Source organism: Sesamum indicum, linkage group LG11, assembly GCF_000512975.1.
Source record: "Sesamum indicum cultivar Zhongzhi No. 13 linkage group LG11, S_indicum_v1.0, whole genome shotgun sequence".
NCBI lineage: Eukaryota > Viridiplantae > Streptophyta > Magnoliopsida > Lamiales > Pedaliaceae > Sesamum > Sesamum indicum.
The window spans coordinates 8,238,123-8,258,560 of NC_026155.1; the positions used below are offsets into that span (position 1 = coordinate 8,238,123).

Below are 20,438 nucleotides of genomic sequence, written 5' to 3' on the forward strand. Positions count from 1 at the left end.
TTATTAGTTTTCATTAGTTCTTCATCCATTTTTTGTGGTACGGTGCATTGACTAAAATGTCCTTGTGAACTAAAATTATAAATTTATTTATTTTTAAAATTTTTGATTTTTTATTGATTAAGTGGAATATCTTTCTATAATTTTTTAATTTTTTTCATCCACTCCATTATTTGTTTTATTTTTTTTCAAAAAAAAGTACAGTAAGGGCCTAATCTTCCCCCCCCCCCCCCGACCCACCCACTCACCCACCCCATTAAAAATTGAAAATGTGAACTTTTGGCAAATGAGAGAAGAAAACAAATTACAAAAAATAGTTTTCATGGGTTCGTGTACTTGGATTGTAAGCTCTTGATTTATTTCCCATCACTTATTAATTAAATTTGGATCTATTTCAATAAAATATATCTTAGGATAAGTAAATTTATTATTTAAAATTATTTTTATTTATTCTGTGCCCTAAAAAAATAGAATCCTAATATCTGAACATTAGATCAAAATTTACTCATTAAACTTGCAGAACAACAATCGATGATCGTTGCAAAATTGTGATTAAATGAAATTCACCATAATTTTATCTTTTAATCATAATAATTAACGGAAGTGAAAATTATATTTCTTAAAATATTGTATGCTACGCTACATAATTCAACGTCACATATACTCTTCCCATCAACCTATATTTTAATTTAATTAATGATTATTTAACCAAGGTCAACCTTGTCCTACCACTAATGTTCTTTTGAAATAAAATTAAATAATAGAATCTAGAAATCTAAATAAAACATTCAACATTTCTAGAAACACCACTCAACTTACTTCATGAAATCATAATTACACCAAGCAAATATTTTCCTTTTCCTAAAGTTAAAACTATTTTTAATAAAATAATTATACTTAATATTATTAACTTAGAATTACCATTTAATAATATTATTTTGAATATATATACGACTTAAATCTTTTTTTCTTTAATTAACCCCCGTAAATTTTTCTATACAGGTAAGAAATGTCCCTCATGAACAAGTTCAATATTTATGAATTTAAGTTTCAATAATATGTAGGTATTTATTTCATTTTATATAAATTTATTATAATTTATGTCATTGTTCTTTACTATTAATGTATTAATATGGTGTATTGCTGATAAATCGATTGAGGTATTAATATAATCATTGCAAAAGAATAAAAAAGAAAAAAAATATTTGTCGTGCAATAAGTTCTCTTTTGAAAAAATAGAGTAAATTACAATTTACTTTTCTAACGTTTGTTATAATTATTATAAATACCCATCGTTATTTAAAAATTTAAAAATACATTAAAAAAATTAATGATCGTGTAACAAATATTCTCACATAATAGTTATAGGAGTAACTTTTAGATAATAATTAATTTTAAAGAAGTATTTATAATTTTTTTAAATAATAAAAAATATTATAATTATGATAAATCTCATAAGGGCAACGTCATTATCTAAACTTTTTAAAAAACGAGCAACGAGACTCCATCATTTTCAAAGTTTTGGGCCGTGTTTGTTATTTTTATTTATTTAGGGAGACTTTGTATATACTAATATTTTAGGGGAGTAAAATGCAATTAACCGCTGATCAGCATGTTGTCCTAGACTTGGACATCAACGTATAACCGCGAAAATTCCGTTTGGCAGATGCCGTTTCCCTTTCTCCATCTGGATGAAGTTTCCACTCGCTTTCGGTTTTCCATTCAGCTGTGAGCTCCATGTTTGCTTGAACTACTCGAGAGACCGTTGCCGCCTGTTTTCCTATTTCAACTCAACCCATATAAATATACAAAGGATAACTTACCAGAATCAAACTGAACTTGTCCGTAAACTATCCGATTTAGTTATGTAGTTTGAATCTGGAAAGAAGTATATATTTATTAGGATTCTACTTCGGTTGTAAGCTTATAAATATATGAGCCCAACTCTTGGCTGGAAAAGATATTAGCGAACAGACGTTCTTGTTCAAACTTGAAAACTTCGTAATCTACAGATCGAGAAAACTTGGGCGGGCTGCCAAGTTTTGACTTCAATCATCAGCAGGTGTTTCGCACATACATATATACAGATAAATAGATATTGCGTTTGGAGCAGACTACTTGCGGACTGCAAATCGATGGGGTCGCTGTGTAATGGAACTGATGGTGGTGCTGTATACACAGCCGTGCCGAGGTCGCGCTCCGGCGGCGCTGAGGGAAACGGTGAATACTCAAAATCAGGAAACGGGTTTGCCAAGTTGGCGCCTATGGAGCAGGAGAGCGCTTCGAAGACTAAAAACGTGACTTCCGGATTTGGTTATGTTCTAGAGGACGTGCCACATCTGTCTGACTACATTCCTGATCTTCCTGTATGTCTCTCTCTCTCTCCCCCCTCCCCACCTTCCACACTCCAAGTATCGTTCTTTGTGAGTTTGTATAGTGTTTGAAGTATGCGTAGGAATGTTGTTTATGTTACGTACTCTGTTTCATCTTCTTTCCAATTCCCTGTTCTTGATCCCCTATACGACCACAATTTTGGTAGGAGGTTAGTGTAATGTGGATGCGATTAACTCAATTCTAACAACTTGCATTATGCTTTGAAATTATGGAATCCCAGAACCGTTATGATTAAACTGGCTTTGTTATGTGTCTGGCATATGTGTTTCTGTTGCAAGAAAATTTCCGACTATTGATATGCTACCAATACCTACTAATCAGCGTAATGCAGTCTTCAACTAAAGATCCTTCAGGACGTATCGTTTCTTTAACTTTCTTCTTGTTTTTCTCCGTGACAGACTTATCCCAATCCGTTGCAAGACCATCCTGCATACTCAGTTGTTAGGTAAGTTGCTTCAGTTCATGTCAGTTTTTCTGTAGTTCTTCAGGATATTGTGGTATGAGAATCAGTAGCGAAGACGTTGGCTAATGGAGCTTGATTAATTCTTCTACCAGGCGGTATTTTGTCGATGTGGATGACACAGTTGCACAAAAGGTCAGTCCTGTCTACCAATATTAACTTCTAGAAAATAAAAGTTTTCTTTTCAAATTCCTTTCTACTTGTTCTTGCAAGAACTTTTATTAAGGGGACATGCACCGTTTGTTGTAGTACAAATTTGTAGTTCTTACAATGCTAAATGCTAAAGACTAAACGGGGTTTGAGGAGGAGGTGCCTGGAACTCCTTTCCTAGCATGTATCGAATTGGAGTTAGGGGGGACTGTGAAATGTTTATTTTCAATAAAGAAAACGGCCCCTTAATTTGTTAAGCCCTGGTTTTTCTCTCTGATCTTGCAAACTGTATGGATCTGGCAATTTGCATGCATGTGTGCAGTTTTGTATCATAGTTGGAGTCTGATGTCCCCTTTTCGCCTATAGATTGTTGTTCGCAAGGATAGTCCAAGAGGAGCTCATTTTCGACGTGCTGGTCCTCGCCAAAGAGTAAGTAGACATTTATAGTATGTCTCTGTTTCTGCTCGCAATGGCCTTCATGTATTGGGAATCTAAGAAAGTGCACTTTTCAGGTTTATTATGAGTCTGACGATGTGCGTGCTTGCATTGTCACCTGTGGAGGCTTATGCCCTGGTCTCAATACAGTTATCAGGGAAATAGTATGCGGTCTACATCATATGTACGGCGTAACAAGTGTTGTCGGAATAGATGTAAGTGAATGCATTATCGTGTCTCTATGGTTACATCAAGCTGAGCATTTCATTGTTTTAGACTTATCGCTTTTCTCATGGAGAAAAAGTCGTAATAACTTGTTTATAATTCAAGAATGGGAAATAGCATCTGATTAGGAGGAAAATGATCTTCTGAACACTAAGTTTGCTGCCACATTGCTTGATCAAGTAGCCCAAAAATGTTTAGAACATCGCAACCACTAGAAATGTGAAGAGTTTACATTATAAGACGCTTTTCTGCAACTGAAAACATAAAGGAAGAACGAAAGACGGATAAAATTGAAAATCTAGTTATTGTTTTAGTGATGTACTGATGGAGAGGTATGGAGATATTCATTAATTCAAAAAGTTATAGTTTGTTGAATAAGTTTCTTCAGATTTCCAAAAGTTACTTCCCAAAGTATGTACTGTTGGTTATATTTGTTCTCTATATATGTTCAGAGAAACATAAGTAAATACCTGCTAATTGGCTACATACTTTTTGTAGGGAGGATATCGAGGCTTTTACTCTAGAAACACCATCTCTTTAACACCAAACACTGTCAACGACATTCACAAACGTGGCGGGACGATCCTAGGGACATCTCGAGGTGGGCATAACACTAAAAAGATAGTTGACTGCATTCAAGACCGTGGAATCAATCAGGTACACCTAAATTTATATTGGATATTATTGTCGAGAGTCATAGGATTCAGGTGAGCAACTTGGTGCTAATTTTGCATTGTTGGCTGTCCTTCAGGTCTACATAATAGGAGGAGATGGAACCCAGAAAGGAGCATCAGCAATCTTTGAGGTATTGTTTTGGTTCAACTGAACATGTTTTTCCTCATTATCTACACAAACTTTACAGTGAAATTTTAATTCATCAGTTCTAGTCTTCTTACTGAAGTAATCATGTCGAAAATATTTTATTACTGTCCTACAGGAGATCAGAAGACGCGGGCTTAAGGTTGCAGTTGTTGGAATACCGAAAACAATAGATAATGACATTCCGGTACTTACTCTTTGAGCACAACAACTGCATACATCCGACTGAGATATTGCTTTAATTCCTCCAAACTATGCAATACTAACTAAACCCTCTTATGCCGACTTGTCCTCTGCTGCAGGTGATAGACAAGTCCTTTGGTTTTGATTCGGCTGTTGAGGAAGCCCAGCGTGCCATTAATGCAGCACATGTTGAAGCTACAAGCACCGAGAATGGAATTGGTCTTGTCAAGTTAATGGGGAGATATAGCGGTACATTTTTCTACCATTTTCTGTCAGTATACAAAATACTATTGTAACATGCTTTTCAGAAAACGACATTGTTGTTCGATTCCATGGAGAACTCATTGATGGTTATTCTTATTAGCAATCACTGCTTGTTCATCACACAGTGTGAGTTTTTCGTCAAATTACGTTTGTTTACACTAAGTGCCATGGCGGTGCTGCAGGCTTTATCGCTATGTATGCTACCCTTGCTAGCCGAGATGTCGACTGCTGCCTCATTCCAGAGTCACCTTTCTATCTTGAAGGAGCTGGTGGACTTCTTGAATACATTGAGAAGAGAATTAAAGAAAATGGGCATATGGTGATTGTCATAGCTGAAGGGGCAGGGCAGGAGCTACTTTCTGAGAGTGCGGAACTGCAAAATCAACAAGATGCTTCGGGAAACAAGCTTCTCCAAGACGTTGGACTGTGGATATCACAAAAGATCAAGGTTGGATCACTTTCTTCCCTTTTTTTTGGGCGTTGAGCCTAATGAAAACCATAATTCAGAGATGAAATGGTAAATGGTTGCTTTTGATTTGCAGGATTATTTCTCCAAGGGAAAAAAGATGGCAATTAATCTCAAATACATAGGTTTGTGCTAAGCAAATCCTGCACTTTTGTGACAGATCAATGACCTGAAACTCAAGACAGTTCTCTAACATGATATTGATTCTTTTTTTTCGTTTTTCTCACAGATCCAACATATATGATCCGGGCTATTCCTAGCAATGCGTCCGACAATGTCTACTGCACGCTTCTTGCTCAAAGTGCGGTTCACGGAGCAATGGCTGGATACACATCTTTCACTGTAGGACCTGTAAATGGGAGACATGCGTATATACCCTTCCATGTGAGTAAATCACTACTTCAAAGCTCCCACTTCTCTAAAACATAGAGCAAATACAAATACACTGATTTCTGGGTGAATCTTTGGGAATATTTCATTTCTTGACTAATAATATGTGGAGGCCTTCATCTTTTCTCAAATCCTCTCACCACTTGACCGCGCCATGTTCAACTAGTGTAGCATCATCTTTTTGTTCTTTTTTATTTTTTAAGGAGGACTTGAACCTCTGACTTATCTTTCGCAAGAACAGCCACTATATCATCCCTGTCTTTCTGCTCTTAAAATGCTGTATTGTTACAGATGCTGGTTTTTGAAAGCGTTTCGTTTTCATATATACGTCTCTTGTATTTTCACCAGAAAACAGTGGACCTACGCTCCCACTTCAGTACTTTTGCTGGGAGAATTTTGTTTTAGGAATCATTATGTTTACGTTCTCGTTTCAAAAAACTATGTTTGTTCCATTAGTTCCCTTCTTGATAATGAAATTCAAATTGTGAATGCAGAGAATCACTGAGAGGCAGAACAAGGTTGTGATCACAGATAGAATGTGGGCGAGGCTTCTCTTGTCGACGAACCAGCCCAGTTTCTTCAGTAAGAACGGCGTTATTCAAGCTAGCAACGAGAACGAACCACTCTCAGAACTGTTGGATGATGGCTTTGCATACAGTTCAGTAATGAACAACGATTTTACGTGCTAAACGACAATGCTCTAGTAAAAGTCAGAGATTCGGATACATCTTCAATTAGCTTTCTTAGGAAGTAGTCACACTGCAGCAGTTGCATGTCTAGTAGTGTAAATTTATAGCCACCATTGATATAGCTAAGAGAAGGACTTCACAAAGGTTCTTCAGATTCTTGATGTAATGCAATATTTTGCAACATCAATTCTTAATTCTTTTACCTCATACTGATCAAACTTTCGAGCTGTTTCTGAAAGGAGGCTTCCACAATTGTCGTTCGTTAAGCCTTGGGCCGTTTTTATCGTACTTCAGAAGTGAATTTCCATTACCATATAATAGGGGCAGTGAAATCACGGTTCAAAACGTCTTTACGAAAGTCAGATATTCCCAACAAGGACTGCAGCTTCTGCACTGAGAGAATGAAGTTGCAGTTATATATATAGATATATGGTCTAATGACCATTGCCATAGTGACTGTTCCTGCTGTTGCTGGTTATAGAATGCATCTCTTCATTCACTCAAAAAGTCCATATATAAAACCAAATAATTGATTTCTGGCTAAAAGATTGACTTCTTATTAGATTAAGAGGTTTCATGAGTTGATATTTTTAGTAGAAAAATTTTGTGTAGATTGTTTAAATAGGTAATTAATGATGATGATAATGATTTTGCTTTTTCACGAATTAAAGTTTTGGAGAAAAATGTTCTTTATATTAAAAAAGTATAAGCTATTATCTTAAAACTAGGGATAATTAATTAGTAATATTTTTTGTTGATATCATAACAAAAAAAAACATGCATAATTATTTTATTCATTTTAGTATGTATAAGATCTAACGGGTAAAACTCATACCGGTCCCAATTAATTGAATATATGACAGCTACAAATATTTCTTGAATATGGGGTCCTCTAGAATAATACCCACCCATCGACATGCCTAGAGTGTGTCATTGCCATCCCATAATATATCCATATAAAATGGTGAGCTCTATGTCCTCCAACTTGATCACTATGAATCCATCAGCACATCGGTCAGCAGAATCAGACCTTTATTAGGTTAAGCATTATAGACCCACCACCACCACCACAAACACTACATCATGAGTGAAGTTTAAATCCATCATATTCAAGTAAAGAATTGAACATTTGGCCGTCATATCACCACAATTGGTATAGAAAGTTAGTAGTTCAAAACATTAACAACAATTTTAATGGGTTCGGGTTAGTGAACTTAAAATAGTTAATGGAACACACGTTGGTGTATTTATTTATTTATTTTAAAAGAAAATTAAATTACGTTGTATTTGGATTGAATATGCAATCTACATTATCGATGTGGGGGCTATCTCAAAATTTCGGGAGTTTACACAAATGCCCAATTTGAAGTCGGATATGTACGGACTTATGACAACCATGCGGTCGTTCTTGGATCAATTTTTTCCATGTGAAATTGTACAACTTGAAATATCTATAAATACTAGCCATCCATGTCCCAAGTAATTGTTAACACCCTAAGGACTCTTGCAACCTTCATATTCTTCTTCTTACAACCTTGCTGACTTAAGTATCAGAGGTCTATAACTAGAACCGTCTAGGTGTGGTTTTTTATAATTTCTTGTTTTGCAAGTCAAGTCACAAGCTTCTAAATTGATTTAAACATGTTTAGATTGTTTTCTTATTTAAATCAGAGACCCATATGGATTTTTTAATTTTGAATTCAATCATGCAAATATTCATTCCGCAAATTATTTGTCAAATGATATCTTTTTTAAACCTTTTGCTTTTTAACTTTGAATTTGCACCTAAAAGACTACAATTTTTCGAACTTACCTTTGTGGATATTTTGAATATAATTTTATTGGAAAAATATACGACCCTTTTTCCAAATTTGTCCATTTTTTATGAAAAATAAATTATATATTTTAATTCATTCATACTTTATTATTAAAGAAAAGCACCAATTTTGTGTCTTTTTTTTTGTGGTATGTCAATTTTGTGTCCAATACCAGTATGAGATGTAACAATAAAATAAATAAAATACACAAAAAATAAATATTGTTCAGTATCACTGAAAAATATATATATATAAATGTTAAAATACACAAAAAATAAATATTGTTCATTATTACCGAATATATATATATATATATATATATAAATGTTGGGCGAGGGCTATATACAAATTGTTCAAGGTTTTGCAGCAAATTCAAATTAAGTAAAAGTTCAGGGGCCAGAAGTGAATATCACGTTAATTTAAGAACCAAGGACTATGAAATTCCGAATCTTGAATCTGCAATTTCTTCATATCGACAGAAGTAGACGGTTGGAAGAAGTGGTGAAGGAAAGAGGCGATCGACATGGGAATAAGATTCGTACTAATGGTGAACAAGCAAGGCCAGACCCGTCTAGCACAATACTATGAGTACCTAAACCTTGAGGAACGGCGCACTCTTGAAGGTGAAATTGTGCGCAAATGCCTTGCCCGCACTGAGCAACAGGTCCCCGTCGCTCTCTTCTCGTTGTCCCTCTGTATATATTTGACGTCATTTGGGTTTTATCCGTGTTCTGAATTATTGGGTTCGCTGATTGATTTGCTTCTCTTAGCAAAGTAGGTTGATTGCTGGAAATTTGTGATTTAATGCTTGGTTCTATGGGGTTGAGAAAACGCATTCGGATTATGCTATATGTTTCTTAAATATGTGCGTATAATTTAGATAAGAAATTCTTTTACAAAGAAGTTGATCGAAAAGGTATTTGACAGTACTTGGACGTAATCAAATTGTTAGCTACATCTGATGATGTAACTTAGAGTCTTAGTGCCTGATTGACGCTTGATCCATCTGAGATGCACTTTATGGGCTTCTTGATTGTGTTGAGGGTGATACAAGTAAACCTTATAGCGCAGTTTGCAGCCACTTAATTGGTATTCATAAGACGCTGAAATTTGAACTCATTCATGTCTAAATAGCATTTTTGGGTCTTAATATTGCCTTGTTTATAGAGAGTTCCGAGATGCTTGGTTAAAGTGCGGGCCTTGGTTTTACTTTCTGAAATATGTGCTGTAAGATGTTGGACTTCCTTGCATATTTTCCTCCACTGGAGTCCTTCAGAAAATAATTACCAGGTTCAGTGGCATTTTTGGTTTTGCAAATAAAGTTTGGGTTGATCTGCTTGCAGTAATTTCACTTTACAGCTGCCTGGGAATTAATTAAAAGTGCTCTGCTCATATCGTGAAGGGGTATAAAGTTGTCATCTTCTAATGTTACTTTCAAGTTGCAAACTTACAGTGAATGTGTTCTCTTTAGTCAGTGGAAATGTAGTTAAAATCTAGATCCTGTGTTATTATACGCTAATGGTCTTGCATTTCTTATGCTCATTGGGAACTACACGTCCATCTATATTTACCCTGTTTGCATCTTCCTATTACTTCTGTTTCTTCACTTAGATTGTGGAAAATGTTGACATTTTAAAGAAATAAATATACTCTTCCCTGTCAAATAAACAATATAGTTATTTTTTTTGTACATGCTATATTCAATACTTGCTAGCTTATCTTTTTCCTACTATGCTGAACAGTGTTCATTTGTTGAGCATCGGAACTACAAAGTCGTGTACAGGCGATATGCATCATTATTTTTCCTTGTTGGAGTGGACAATGAAGAAGTAAGTCATACTTCTCTTAATGGAAAATCTCTGACAGCTTATATTTGCTAGATTTTGCAATTCTTTCTTCCATAGTCTGATTGGACAACTCTGCTGTGTAAAAGAACACTGCATGACAAATTTTGGTTCATTAATCCTATATCATGTCTGAAGAGCTCACTGAGTTCTGCTCTTGCAGTAATCTTTTCACTATTTTAGTTCTTAAGACATGTTGCCAAAAAGGAAAACAAACAATAAAATAGGTTCCAACATATTGTACATAAGGTTTAAACTTCATTTGGTGCTAGTTAAAGTTTATCTTATTTCCAGCTTCTTTGGCTGATGGTCAGGAACAAGATTGTGTATGCTGATGCAGCTATATCTCATATTGAGTCAACCATGCAGAAGTAAATCATTGGGCGTGTCTCTGATGGACGACCCTTCATGATATATGTTGCTCGACTTCCTGTTTTTACTTCAGCGAACAGTTAGACTTGCATATTGATGGGACTGTATCTTTTATGCATAAAAAAATTGGAATTTTGCATTTTTCCTAAACTAACTCATTGATCATGAATGAAGGTGTTGCTTGCTTCATCTAGGCCTGATGAAGTGATAGTCCTTCACTATATTGTTCTTAACTCATAAATACTAACAGATATATAGGAAAGAAGAAAAAGAAGTTTCTTGAATATTGTGACTAAGGTTTGCCTTTATAACTGTGGGCTTTGGAAAATCTGGTGTTTTCTTGTTAGTTTGGTGAAGTAACTTATATGTGTTGTTAATAATTGGAAACTGTTCTGTTAATTAATTCTTCCATATTTTGGACGTTTACACAAGTTTACATGTAATTAAAAGTTGCATAATGTATCGGCAGGAAATTCACGTAGTTTCGTACTGAGAGAAGAGTGTTGGAAGTGTTACCATACTGCTGTTACCATATCAAAAGCATGCCCCTCAATCTAAACAAATTCTTTCAGGTACAACAGCAGATGATTTTGATGGTTTAGATCATATGTGTAGAGAGGACATGGTTCGTTCATTGAGGGGCAATGATTGAATATTGCAAACTGAGGAATTTGAACTTTGGTCATGACCAGCATAGAAATAAATACATGAAACAGATTTCAAATTATGTTCAGAGTTTTGAAGGGGAAATTAAGGATTGTTAGAGGCTTATCTACAAATGAATCAAGTTGACTTGGGGAGAGAGCTCTTTCAGTTTATTGGTTGATTAGAGTGCATCATGATATGACCTAAAAATTAGGAGTGGGAATAGTTAGTTGTTGGAACTGAATGAGATGAATTATAGTCTTAATGCAGCTTGTTTTTGGGGTCTTTAGAGCTTATAGTTCTGTGTTAGAATTTGTTGATTGGCTTTCCACCAAAGGTAGAGAAAATTTATGTTACTATTGGAGTAATGAATTGGGAACAATGATCCAGTTGAGATATTAGTGGGTGGATGATCAAGAATAGGACTTGAGAGAGGAGAATTTTCCTCATCGAATTAGCATGTGATGATGATAAAGTTTTTTCTTTAACTTGAAACAAGCACTGGTTAAGAGACAATTATGGAGGTCGATAAGACATCTTTTATGATTAATGGACAACGTTAGTGGAATGAACATATGGGCACTTCTGCAGCACTAGATAAACATAGTTATATGATCTTGTGGAAAACCAAAACCAAGTCATAATAGATTACATTTGTCTGATACTGGGATATCACAGTATAAGATTTTTGGATTAAACACATTTTGTACCTCTGAAGTATGCATGTACTCTCATTCATCCCCGTAAAGTATGCAAGGTAACAAAAACACCACCCGACGAAATAATTCAGCATTGATAGGACAAAAATGCCCTTTACCCTCTAAAATTTTTATTTTACTCCCTAAAGTATGTGTTAATAAAAAATCTCCCCCAAAACTACTTTTAGTGATTTTAAAGTTTTACTCAAATTTTATTTAAAAAATAATGTTTGAAATCTATATTTTGGTATAAGTTATATAATACAAAAAATATTTACAAGCTCAATATATGGTAAATTATTTATGTTAAAAAATACACGTAAATATGTGTAAATCGTGATGTAACTATATACATTATGTGTATAATTTTATAAAAAAAGCATGTTATATAGCTTATATACTTTATATTCAATTACATGTGCACATAATTAAAATATCTCATATCATTACTCCAAAATTATAGAATAGTATAGATTAATTATATGTATAGATTTGCATATTTTACAGTACATGTATATTTTGATATAATATTTTAAAATACAATGACAAGTTTTTTCTAAAAAAAGCTCAATATATATAACAACACAAAGCAAAAATTATGTAATTCTTTTAACAGTTATGTTATAAATATAAGGATTATAGTTTATACAAATTCTATACTAATTATAAAAATCATAAAGTTTCGGTAATATTTATTTTAAATAATTTTTTTATAATAATCTAAATTATGTTTTTGGGGAATTATTGCAATAAGCATATTTTAAGGGGTGTAGATAATAAGGGCATTTCGTCACAAAAAAATTGGTCCATTACTATGAGGGGGTATTTTGTTACTTTTTATAATTTAGGGGAGTACATGCAACTGCATGCATACTTCAGGGGTGCAAAGTGTATTTAACCCTAGATTTTATTTCAATGGATATCAGAATCTCTTCCATTGTTGTATCTCTCACATATCTATACACCTATGTATGGGTGATATTGTAATTGTAATGATAAGAGGAATAACATGATTAGGTCGGATGGCCAAACGCCATATTTGTTTTCTTCTCTCTTCACTTTGTCCAAAATTTGACGTGGTAATACAGCAAGTTTTTATCTTGCTTCGACTTTGCTTCTATATTTTAATAGCAAAATGTTGATTCTGTGCATAATATTCTTGTTTACACTTTAATTATAACGATTGTGGCTTTTTCCATATTAAATTGCAAAATGTGTCATTTTTTGTCGTTTTCGTCTCATTATGGATCTTCAACCATCAAATGGAGTATACAAGGTTTACTCAAAGCCCTTATATACAATTTTAATGTTGATAAAAATTCATCTAGCTTGGAAAAGTGTCCCTTTGCTCAACTTATTTTTTTTTACTTATGTTTAGGTGATGACTGAATTATTGAGGCAGGATAATATAACTTGATAGAAGATTGGGATTATTTGTCCAATATTTTGAGTTTAATAGCAAGAATGTGATGTTGAGTTCACATAAAAAATTTGCATCTACTCTATGAGCATTGATTTTGATTAAAGTACTCATGTGGTTGAAATAGCCAAAGATGAATTGAACTGAAACCTCATTCTAATTATTGACAATGTGGGTTATCAGAAGTTCTGCTACTTGTTGGATTTGAAAGTTATTTTTTCAGTAGAATTTGTCACCAATAGACATAGTTTATTCACTTGAAACTACAAGTATTTGAGGGCCTTGTAATTAATTTATCACTTGCACAAGGAGTTAATTCTCAGAATATTGCATTGTTTCGGGTTCAGTCAATATAGTTGTGGTCTGACAACATGCTGCTCCTAATGCTTGGTAGCCTTTTAGTGGATGTACTATTAGATGGAAAGCTGCTGGTTCTTTTTTCTCCCCGTCAGTTCATGAAAATTAGTTTCCTTCTAATCATAAATCTTGTAGTTATTGCTTGATTAAATTCTTGGGTTTCTGTTGGCCGTTGTTGCAGAATGAGCTTGCCATCTTGGAATTTATACACCTGCTAGTTGAAACTATGGATCGTCATTTTGGCAATGTGGTAAGTCACTGATCAGAGAACAGTCAAATGGAACCTTGTTGTCTCCACATTTCAAAGTTTTCTGTTTTCTGATTCTGCAGTGTGAGCTGGACATCATGTTTCATTTGGAGAAAGCACACTTCATGCTGGAGGAAATGGTCATGAATGGTTGTATTGTTGAGACCAGCAAGTCCAACATCCTCTCTCCAATACAGCTGATGGACAAAGCATCATAGGATGTAAAATTTGATGAATTCAGAAGTTCTGGACATTGGTTTGTGGGTTGTATTTGTATCATGTATCTCTGTAAGTTCTTTGGTTTCAGCAAAGCAGGATATTTGTCTTGTTATGATGAAGCTGTATTCTTGTCTATGCTGTTATTTAGTGTAGAAGCATAATCATTAAGAAATGAAGGGGGCCTCAACGTGGTAGAATAACTTTTTCTCAGATGTATGGTCTTGGTTACTTACAGGTTGAACTTCAAAAATGGTCAATAGTACGTCAATATTTCGTTTCTTTGCACATAATTCTCCTGGCTTTATGGATCTTTGTACAAATCCATCATTCAATACCTCTACTCATTTCAGTTGCTGTATATTGCAAGTGAAGCCAACTTGGCTGGAGCCTACAGGCAGCTTCTGGCCGTTTGGTTTTGTTTCATTTTTATTTTCAGTTTCCAGCATTTGCGTACTCTGCCTATTCTGTGTGGGACATTCAAAAGATTAATGACTGCATGGTACATACAACCACATTGAACATTATTCACTGTATCAAGAATCAGGCAGTTTTAAGCCTTTCCCCAGCTCTCTGCTTCAGAGTCTTTGAGGAGTAACACAGTGGCTGAAGCCCGTAGCGAAGGATCCCAGCTACTACACCAGCATCCATGTATATATATTTACGAATGCCTAAATTTTACTAAGCTAACAACATTGTCTCATTGCATAAAACAATAAACAATCATGTGTTTTAAGGAAGTGGAGCATCAGATAGCTGCCGGCCAGCCGCCTTTCCTAGGATCACTGACAGCAGTTAGTATTCCATGGAACACATTCTCATTTTTCACTTTTCGGCCCAAATACTCCACTCTGTTTGTAAGATTTTGGACAACAAGCTGACATATTGCACCCCCTGCTTTTGCCCGCAGTTGATGGCCCCTTTCTCTCAAGAATTGCTTTCTCTCTTCAGAAAGTTCGATGTGTTCTCCATCGACTACTGTCCAGTTTTCGTACGAGACGACGTTTGGTATTAACTGCACAGTGTTGGAAAGAATAAGATTGTTTTTGGGTCCCATAATGGCAGTCAAGAGAGGGTATTAACTTATCAAATTAGTGTACCCGGTGGTAGATTCTTGCATTCTGAACAGCTGCTAAAGGCTCCATGCCCAAGATAAAATGGTTTATAAATACCTGGACCACTGCAGGAATAATGTTTAGACCACCACTGCCGCCGATAACCCCAGCTAACTGATTGTCCTGTAAATGGTACAAATGTCGTGTAATCATCCATAAGCTGAAGTTGTTTATGATGTAGTCTTGTTGTAAATAAAGAAGGTCAAAAGTTTTAGGAAAATGACGGTTAAACCAAATCAATCACATGACAAGTACATCACTCTTGTTAAACTGTTTACCAATCAGTAAGTGAGTGTAACTAATGTGCCATATGATCGGCTTGGCTTTCACGAACTTGGTGAGAACTAGAATTTTCCCTGTTGGGAAAAGTCAATGCAACCATACCTTGAGGACAATTATAGGGTTCATGGAAGATAAGGGTCTCTTGTTTGGCCTAATAAAATTAGGCGGAGCTGGAGGGAGCTTGTCCGGGGATATATCAGTTGGTATGGAGAAATCATCCATTTCATTATTGAGAATGATACCGGTGGAAGGGGAGAGCACCCCACCTCCGAAAGCATAGTTCACTGTCGTTGTCATTGATACAGCATTTCGATCTGAATCTACAACACAAAAGTGGCTAGTTCCGTGATCTCTAAGTTGACTCCATCTGAAAGGAAAAACTATATGCTTAAGAATCATTTTAGAGAAATAATCAGATAGTGAGGTTGGATGGACAAACCTAGGCATATAATATTCAGGAGGGAATGTGGTGTTGTCGAATATCCTTTCTCGAATCCTCTTAGCAAAAGAAGGGGAAAGCATCTCGGACACAGTTTGAGTGACATCAACAAAACGAGGATCTCCAAGGTTCATCCGAACAGCAAACATGTGTTTCAGCGCTTCAATCAGACGATGCAAGCCTAAAGGACCTGCAGCAGCATCTCGACTTCCATAACTATCTAAGATATTCAGGACCTGTGCAGAGTAATTTGGATCAATTACAATTCTTGCTCTTTGCAGTTGAGTTGAGTTAAAATCTAACAAAATAGACGACGCACCAGAGCAAGCCCAACTGTTCCACTAGAAGGAGGCAGCATTCCTAATATTTTATACCCCATTGCATCTACAACGACTGCATCTGCGACATTTACTCTGTAGTTCCTTAGATCCTCCATCGACAATATTCCACCTGCTTTTTTCACATCTTCTATCAGTTTTTCACCAACTGTTCCGTTATAAAAGGCTTCCGGTCCCTGTTCTGCTACTGCCTCTAAGCTTTTCCCAAGCTCCACATTGTAGCATGTATCACCAGTTTTTAACAGTTTCCCATTTGGGGCATAGACTTGACGTAGGCCAGGGTCAGCCATTATCTTTTTTGCATTTTCAGCAATACTTGCTCCAAGGTAGGCACGCACTGTGAACCCGTCTTTTGCAAGTTTAATGGCAGGTTCAAACAAAGTCCTCCAACGCATACGCCCGTATTTCAACCAAGCTGTATGAAGCCCGGCTAACTCACCGGGAACACCCATCGACAGAGCACCCTGATACTTGGCTCCCGCATTCTTTTCATACATGTTCTACACAACAATATATACACATAGCATCAGTCTGCAATCTGTTATTTCATCCGTTGTAAGAAGCTTTGCAAATTGAAATTTTACACAAACAAAAACTAAATTTGCTGTGTCTCCTCAGTATGTATGTTATATACTGAGTCGATGTCCTTCACAACTTGAACTTGATTAAGGAGCAGCAAATAGTTTCGACCAAACTACTCTAGTCCAGCCAATTGATTATTCTTGATTTCTTGTGGAATTTAATCACATGGCAGAGTTTGAGGAGACAGGCAAAAAACAGTGAACCTGGGAAGCAGCTGCTGGAGCAGTTTCCCTCATATCAATAGCAAGAGCACCTGGGGTTGCTGAAGATCGAATGACCATAAATGCCCCACCTCCAATTCCACTTGACATCGGACCAACAACCCCAAGGCACAGTGCTGTTGCAACAGCGGCATCAACAGCATGCCCGCCTTTTTCGAGTACAGTCACGCCAATTTCAGAGCAACGGCCATCATCAGCAGCAACAACTGCTTGCTCCGACTCAACAACATCACTATTACTAACTGGAAATCTGCCTCTGGACTTCTGATCATTTCTTCCCTCCAAGAAGTTCAAGTCCCCTCTTAGAGCAAGGCCTGGAACAACTCAAACACTGAGCTTAAGAATTAAGGTGCCAATCTGATCCGTAACGTGCATGATCATGTTATCCACACATCTAGTTAGATTTATCATTTATTTTTCTTATGATTTGACTGAATTAAATTCCAATTCACCCACATAGACAATTGCTGCTTGCTAAACATAATCCTCTTTCGAATTGAGATATGCATGTTAAGACCAAAGACATAATCCTCTTTTCATTAAACTGACCATTATGGTGATATCGCTACACATACACATAATCAAGATTCACATTGATTCCTGTATCACTGAAAACAACTTCCCTGGGATTGATGAAGTTAATCTTTCCAGTGCCAAGAAATAATATATTGTTTAATGTTTTCTCTCCTAAAATTGATTTGACTTTCTTGATATCAGGGATAGATTAAAATCTGCAGGCAGAAAGATGGATGATCTCTAGTTAGTAGGTAAAATTCTTGAGCCCATATGGTAAAAATCCATAAAATTTAATTTTGTTCCAAAAAATGGCAGAATTTACACTTCGTTCTTTAATCCGAAGAACCTTGTCCCTCACTGTCTGAAACCCATCAACACATCCATAATGTAGATCTTTCTCCTTTCTTTTTCCTCTCCTTTTTTGTCCCTTTTGGTGAACCAGCAGAAATCCAAGAAACCTCGAATTTCAGAAAAGATCAAGAAAAAGACAAAATAAAAAAGAACAAGTAAGACTCACAAGATATGGCTACAAGTGCAAGAAATAGCAACCACAAAGCTCTGCTCCACCTTCTCTTTCTGCTGGAATTCCCATCACTTCCCAGCAGTGAAGCTTCATATCCCTCTTGCCCCATAAATCGCGACAAACCAGAACACTTCTCTCTCTCTCTCTCTCTCACACACACACACACACGCACACGGATAAAGACACACACTAAAGAGTGGGTGTCTGCATACGGTATACGTATGTCACTGTTCTTGAGAATTTTTCTTTCTGAATTGCAGGCTGCAGGCTTCTGTCACACACAATAATAATAATATCATCAGTCACAGTGATAAGGTGCATTTTGTATGAGGAATGTATATTGAGGATTAGTTGTCAGGGTGTGCGGGATCTTCGCTGCGGGAAAAAAGAGGAAGGAATCTTTCTCCAAAATTGTTTGATTGACATTACAAAATATCTGAGCTCACCTGAATCTGCACCACTCTCTCACTCTCTGCCCTGCACTTACTGTATACAAATTAGTCAATAACATAAAATATAGGGAGAATTACACTTTTCTTCTCTAAATTTAATGTAATTACAAATAAGTCTTTTATAGTATGAAAAATCACATTTAGTATTTTTTATATTAACAAAAAAAAATTGAATAAAAATTAATATTTAGTCTCGATTGACTTATTATTAATTTATTACAAATCAAATAAATAATTTTATGATCAAGTTACCCTCATACGTTTTCATGCATTAATGAATGTAACTAAGTATATTTTCACTGTTATAAGGATAATTTAGTCGAAAAAAATTATTTAACATGCAATAAACCAGTAATAAGTTAATCTTGGTTAAACATAAATATTCGTTCAGTTTTTTTTTTTTTTTTGTTAATATCAGCAAATTCAGTGAATTTTGAGTAACGAATAGATTTATTTGTTAAAAAAAAATAAACCTAAAAATTGCTAGATATAAACTATAAAAAATTTATGCGTATTTACACCACCTAAAGAAAGGAGAGTGTAATTATTCCTATTATATATTTGGCTTTTGGTTTTCTACAAGAGAAAAAAAGGAATTTAGTGAAAAATACTTTTGGCTTTTGGCTTTTGGCCTACCACGTTAACCATATGTTCTTTTAAAAAATTTCAATTTTGGCCCAGGATTATATAATTAATTATAAAATAATTAAATATGAGAGAATTCATTTTAGTATAATTAATTTTATAAAAAATAATTATAATATTTCTGTTCAAAATTTAATTAGTTATATAAATATATTTATTAATTCATAATTACTATTTTTTTTGAGTTATTTTATAATACAATATCATCACCAGTAGTTCCTGTCTTTTATAAGATATGCTTTTACTATATTGTTTGTTATTATTATTCAAAATATCATTATTGTTAATTTTTAGTCTAATTATTGAGATTAGTACGCGAGTGTTTTTTTTCTAAAGAATTGATGATCTGATGTGGATTATGGCTTTTTGAAAATTACTCAAAAGTTGTTCCAAATAATGGGTTCTTGAACTTAAGAGCTCTTTTCTTAAGCAGTTGATTTATTTTATTTTATTTTTATTTTGTAGATCATTATGTTATTCTTTTTTTCTGAATGAAATTCGGTATTTTCTCTGGGTTTCTTGCAGAATTACTGATCGTACTTCTTTAACATTCTCTTTGCAATTTGTTTATTAAATTGTTGAGCTTATTGTCCTTCTTTTTATGTACATTATTCACTGTTTTTGTAACATAAAATATTACTGTTCTAATTTGCACCAACAAAAAATACAAAGGTTTGATTTGCTTTTATATATCGGTATTATTAATCAAAACTCGCATACGAGCAGAATACTAAAACTTATAGGCAATTTGGCAAGAAGATAGCATCCAAGATTATTCACAGTGGTGGAAACTATTTCGACTCTATTATGTATTTATTTATTTGTGAGGAGAATGTTAAGAGAGAAAAAACAGAAGTGAAATACAAAAGTTTGTGAGGGAAAAAAAAAATGTGAAGCAGTGGGTTGAGACAATTAAATAAGTTGCAATTATGTGGGGTTACTAAAATTAATTGAAATTTCTATTCTACCTAACTTTTTTTTTTTTTAAAGAAAGGAATAAATAAAAGAGTACAACAAAAGAATTTATTTAATGCATGGTTAAAGTCACCTGCGTAGTATATTAGTAGCAGACGTCGTCATTAACTCACCTTACTTATAGCTGAAGAGCCCAATTAATCATAAGTCTCATATACTAAAGGTCTACAATTTTTTTTGTAATAATTAATTGTCGGTCGCTATCTATTAATTTATTGTCGTACAAATTTTTAAATACCTATATTTTTAAAAAAATTGGTCA

At 34.7% G+C, this 20,438-nt stretch overlaps 3 protein-coding genes across 5 annotated transcripts; 2 read left to right on the forward strand and 1 right to left on the reverse strand.

The window, feature by feature from the left end:
- On the forward strand, positions 1,728-6,962 carry LOC105173571 (ATP-dependent 6-phosphofructokinase 6). The gene is made up of 13 exons (XM_011095361.2): positions 1,728-2,363; positions 2,790-2,836; positions 2,947-2,986; positions 3,368-3,430; positions 3,514-3,651; positions 4,160-4,318; positions 4,413-4,466; positions 4,599-4,667; positions 4,783-4,912; positions 5,110-5,375; positions 5,470-5,518; positions 5,623-5,777; positions 6,278-6,962. Exons 1-13 carry the CDS (start codon positions 2,133-2,135, stop codon positions 6,470-6,472), a joined length of 1,596 nt encoding a protein of 531 aa, XP_011093663.1. The 5' UTR covers positions 1,728-2,132; the 3' UTR covers positions 6,473-6,962.
- Positions 8,732-14,381, forward strand: LOC105173572 (AP-4 complex subunit sigma). Its single transcript, XM_011095362.2, has 4 exons — positions 8,732-8,953; positions 10,032-10,118; positions 13,807-13,875; positions 13,956-14,381. Exons 1-4 carry the CDS (start codon positions 8,813-8,815, stop codon positions 14,088-14,090), a joined length of 432 nt encoding a protein of 143 aa, XP_011093664.1. The 5' UTR covers positions 8,732-8,812; the 3' UTR covers positions 14,091-14,381.
- LOC105173574 (gamma-glutamyltranspeptidase 3) lies at positions 14,592-18,631 on the reverse strand. Of its 3 annotated transcripts, XM_011095364.2 has the most exons (8): positions 18,551-18,631; positions 18,099-18,375; positions 17,048-17,379; positions 16,244-16,762; positions 15,925-16,160; positions 15,588-15,852; positions 15,189-15,326; positions 14,592-15,103 (listed from the first exon to the last, which is right to left on the reverse strand). In XM_011095364.2, exons 2-8 carry the CDS (start codon positions 18,211-18,213, stop codon positions 14,837-14,839), a joined length of 1,872 nt encoding a protein of 623 aa, XP_011093666.1. In that variant the 5' UTR covers positions 18,214-18,375; positions 18,551-18,631; the 3' UTR covers positions 14,592-14,836. The 3 variants fall into 3 exon arrangements, with proteins under 3 accessions (XP_011093666.1, XP_020553465.1, XP_011093665.1); XM_020697806.1 differs by lacking the exon at positions 18,551-18,631 and having other exon boundaries at positions 17,048-17,396; positions 18,099-18,541; XM_011095363.2 differs by lacking the exon at positions 18,551-18,631 and having other exon boundaries at positions 18,099-18,540.

What these genes read in the sequence shown, in the direction of transcription:
- LOC105173571 (XM_011095361.2), top strand. Translation starts at nt 2,133, where the DNA reads ATGGGGTCGCTGTGTAATGGAACTGATGGTGGTGCTGTATACACAGCC. An exon ending in CCTGCATACTCAGTTGTTAG is followed by an intron (nt 2,837 to 2,946) that starts GTAAGTTGCTTC and finishes TTCTTCTACCAG; the next exon opens with GCGGTATTTTGTCGATGTGG. An exon ending in AAGACCGTGGAATCAATCAG is followed by an intron (nt 4,319 to 4,412) that starts GTACACCTAAAT and finishes GCTGTCCTTCAG; the next exon opens with GTCTACATAATAGGAGGAGA.
- LOC105173572 (XM_011095362.2), top strand. Translation starts at nt 8,813, where the DNA reads ATGGGAATAAGATTCGTACTAATGGTGAACAAGCAAGGCCAGACCCGT. An exon ending in TTGCCCGCACTGAGCAACAG is followed by an intron (nt 8,954 to 10,031) that starts GTCCCCGTCGCT and finishes TATGCTGAACAG; the next exon opens with TGTTCATTTGTTGAGCATCG. An exon ending in ATCGTCATTTTGGCAATGTG is followed by an intron (nt 13,876 to 13,955) that starts GTAAGTCACTGA and finishes CTGATTCTGCAG; the next exon opens with TGTGAGCTGGACATCATGTT.
- LOC105173574 (XM_011095364.2), bottom strand. Translation starts at nt 18,213, where the DNA reads ATGGGGCAAGAGGGATATGAAGCTTCACTGCTGGGAAGTGATGGGAAT. An exon ending in CTCCAGCAGCTGCTTCCCAG is followed by an intron (nt 16,763 to 17,047) that starts GTTCACTGTTTT and finishes ATTGTTGTGTAG; the next exon opens with AACATGTATGAAAAGAATGC. An exon ending in ACCCTATAATTGTCCTCAAG is followed by an intron (nt 15,327 to 15,587) that starts GTATGGTTGCAT and finishes TACCATTTACAG; the next exon opens with GACAATCAGTTAGCTGGGGT.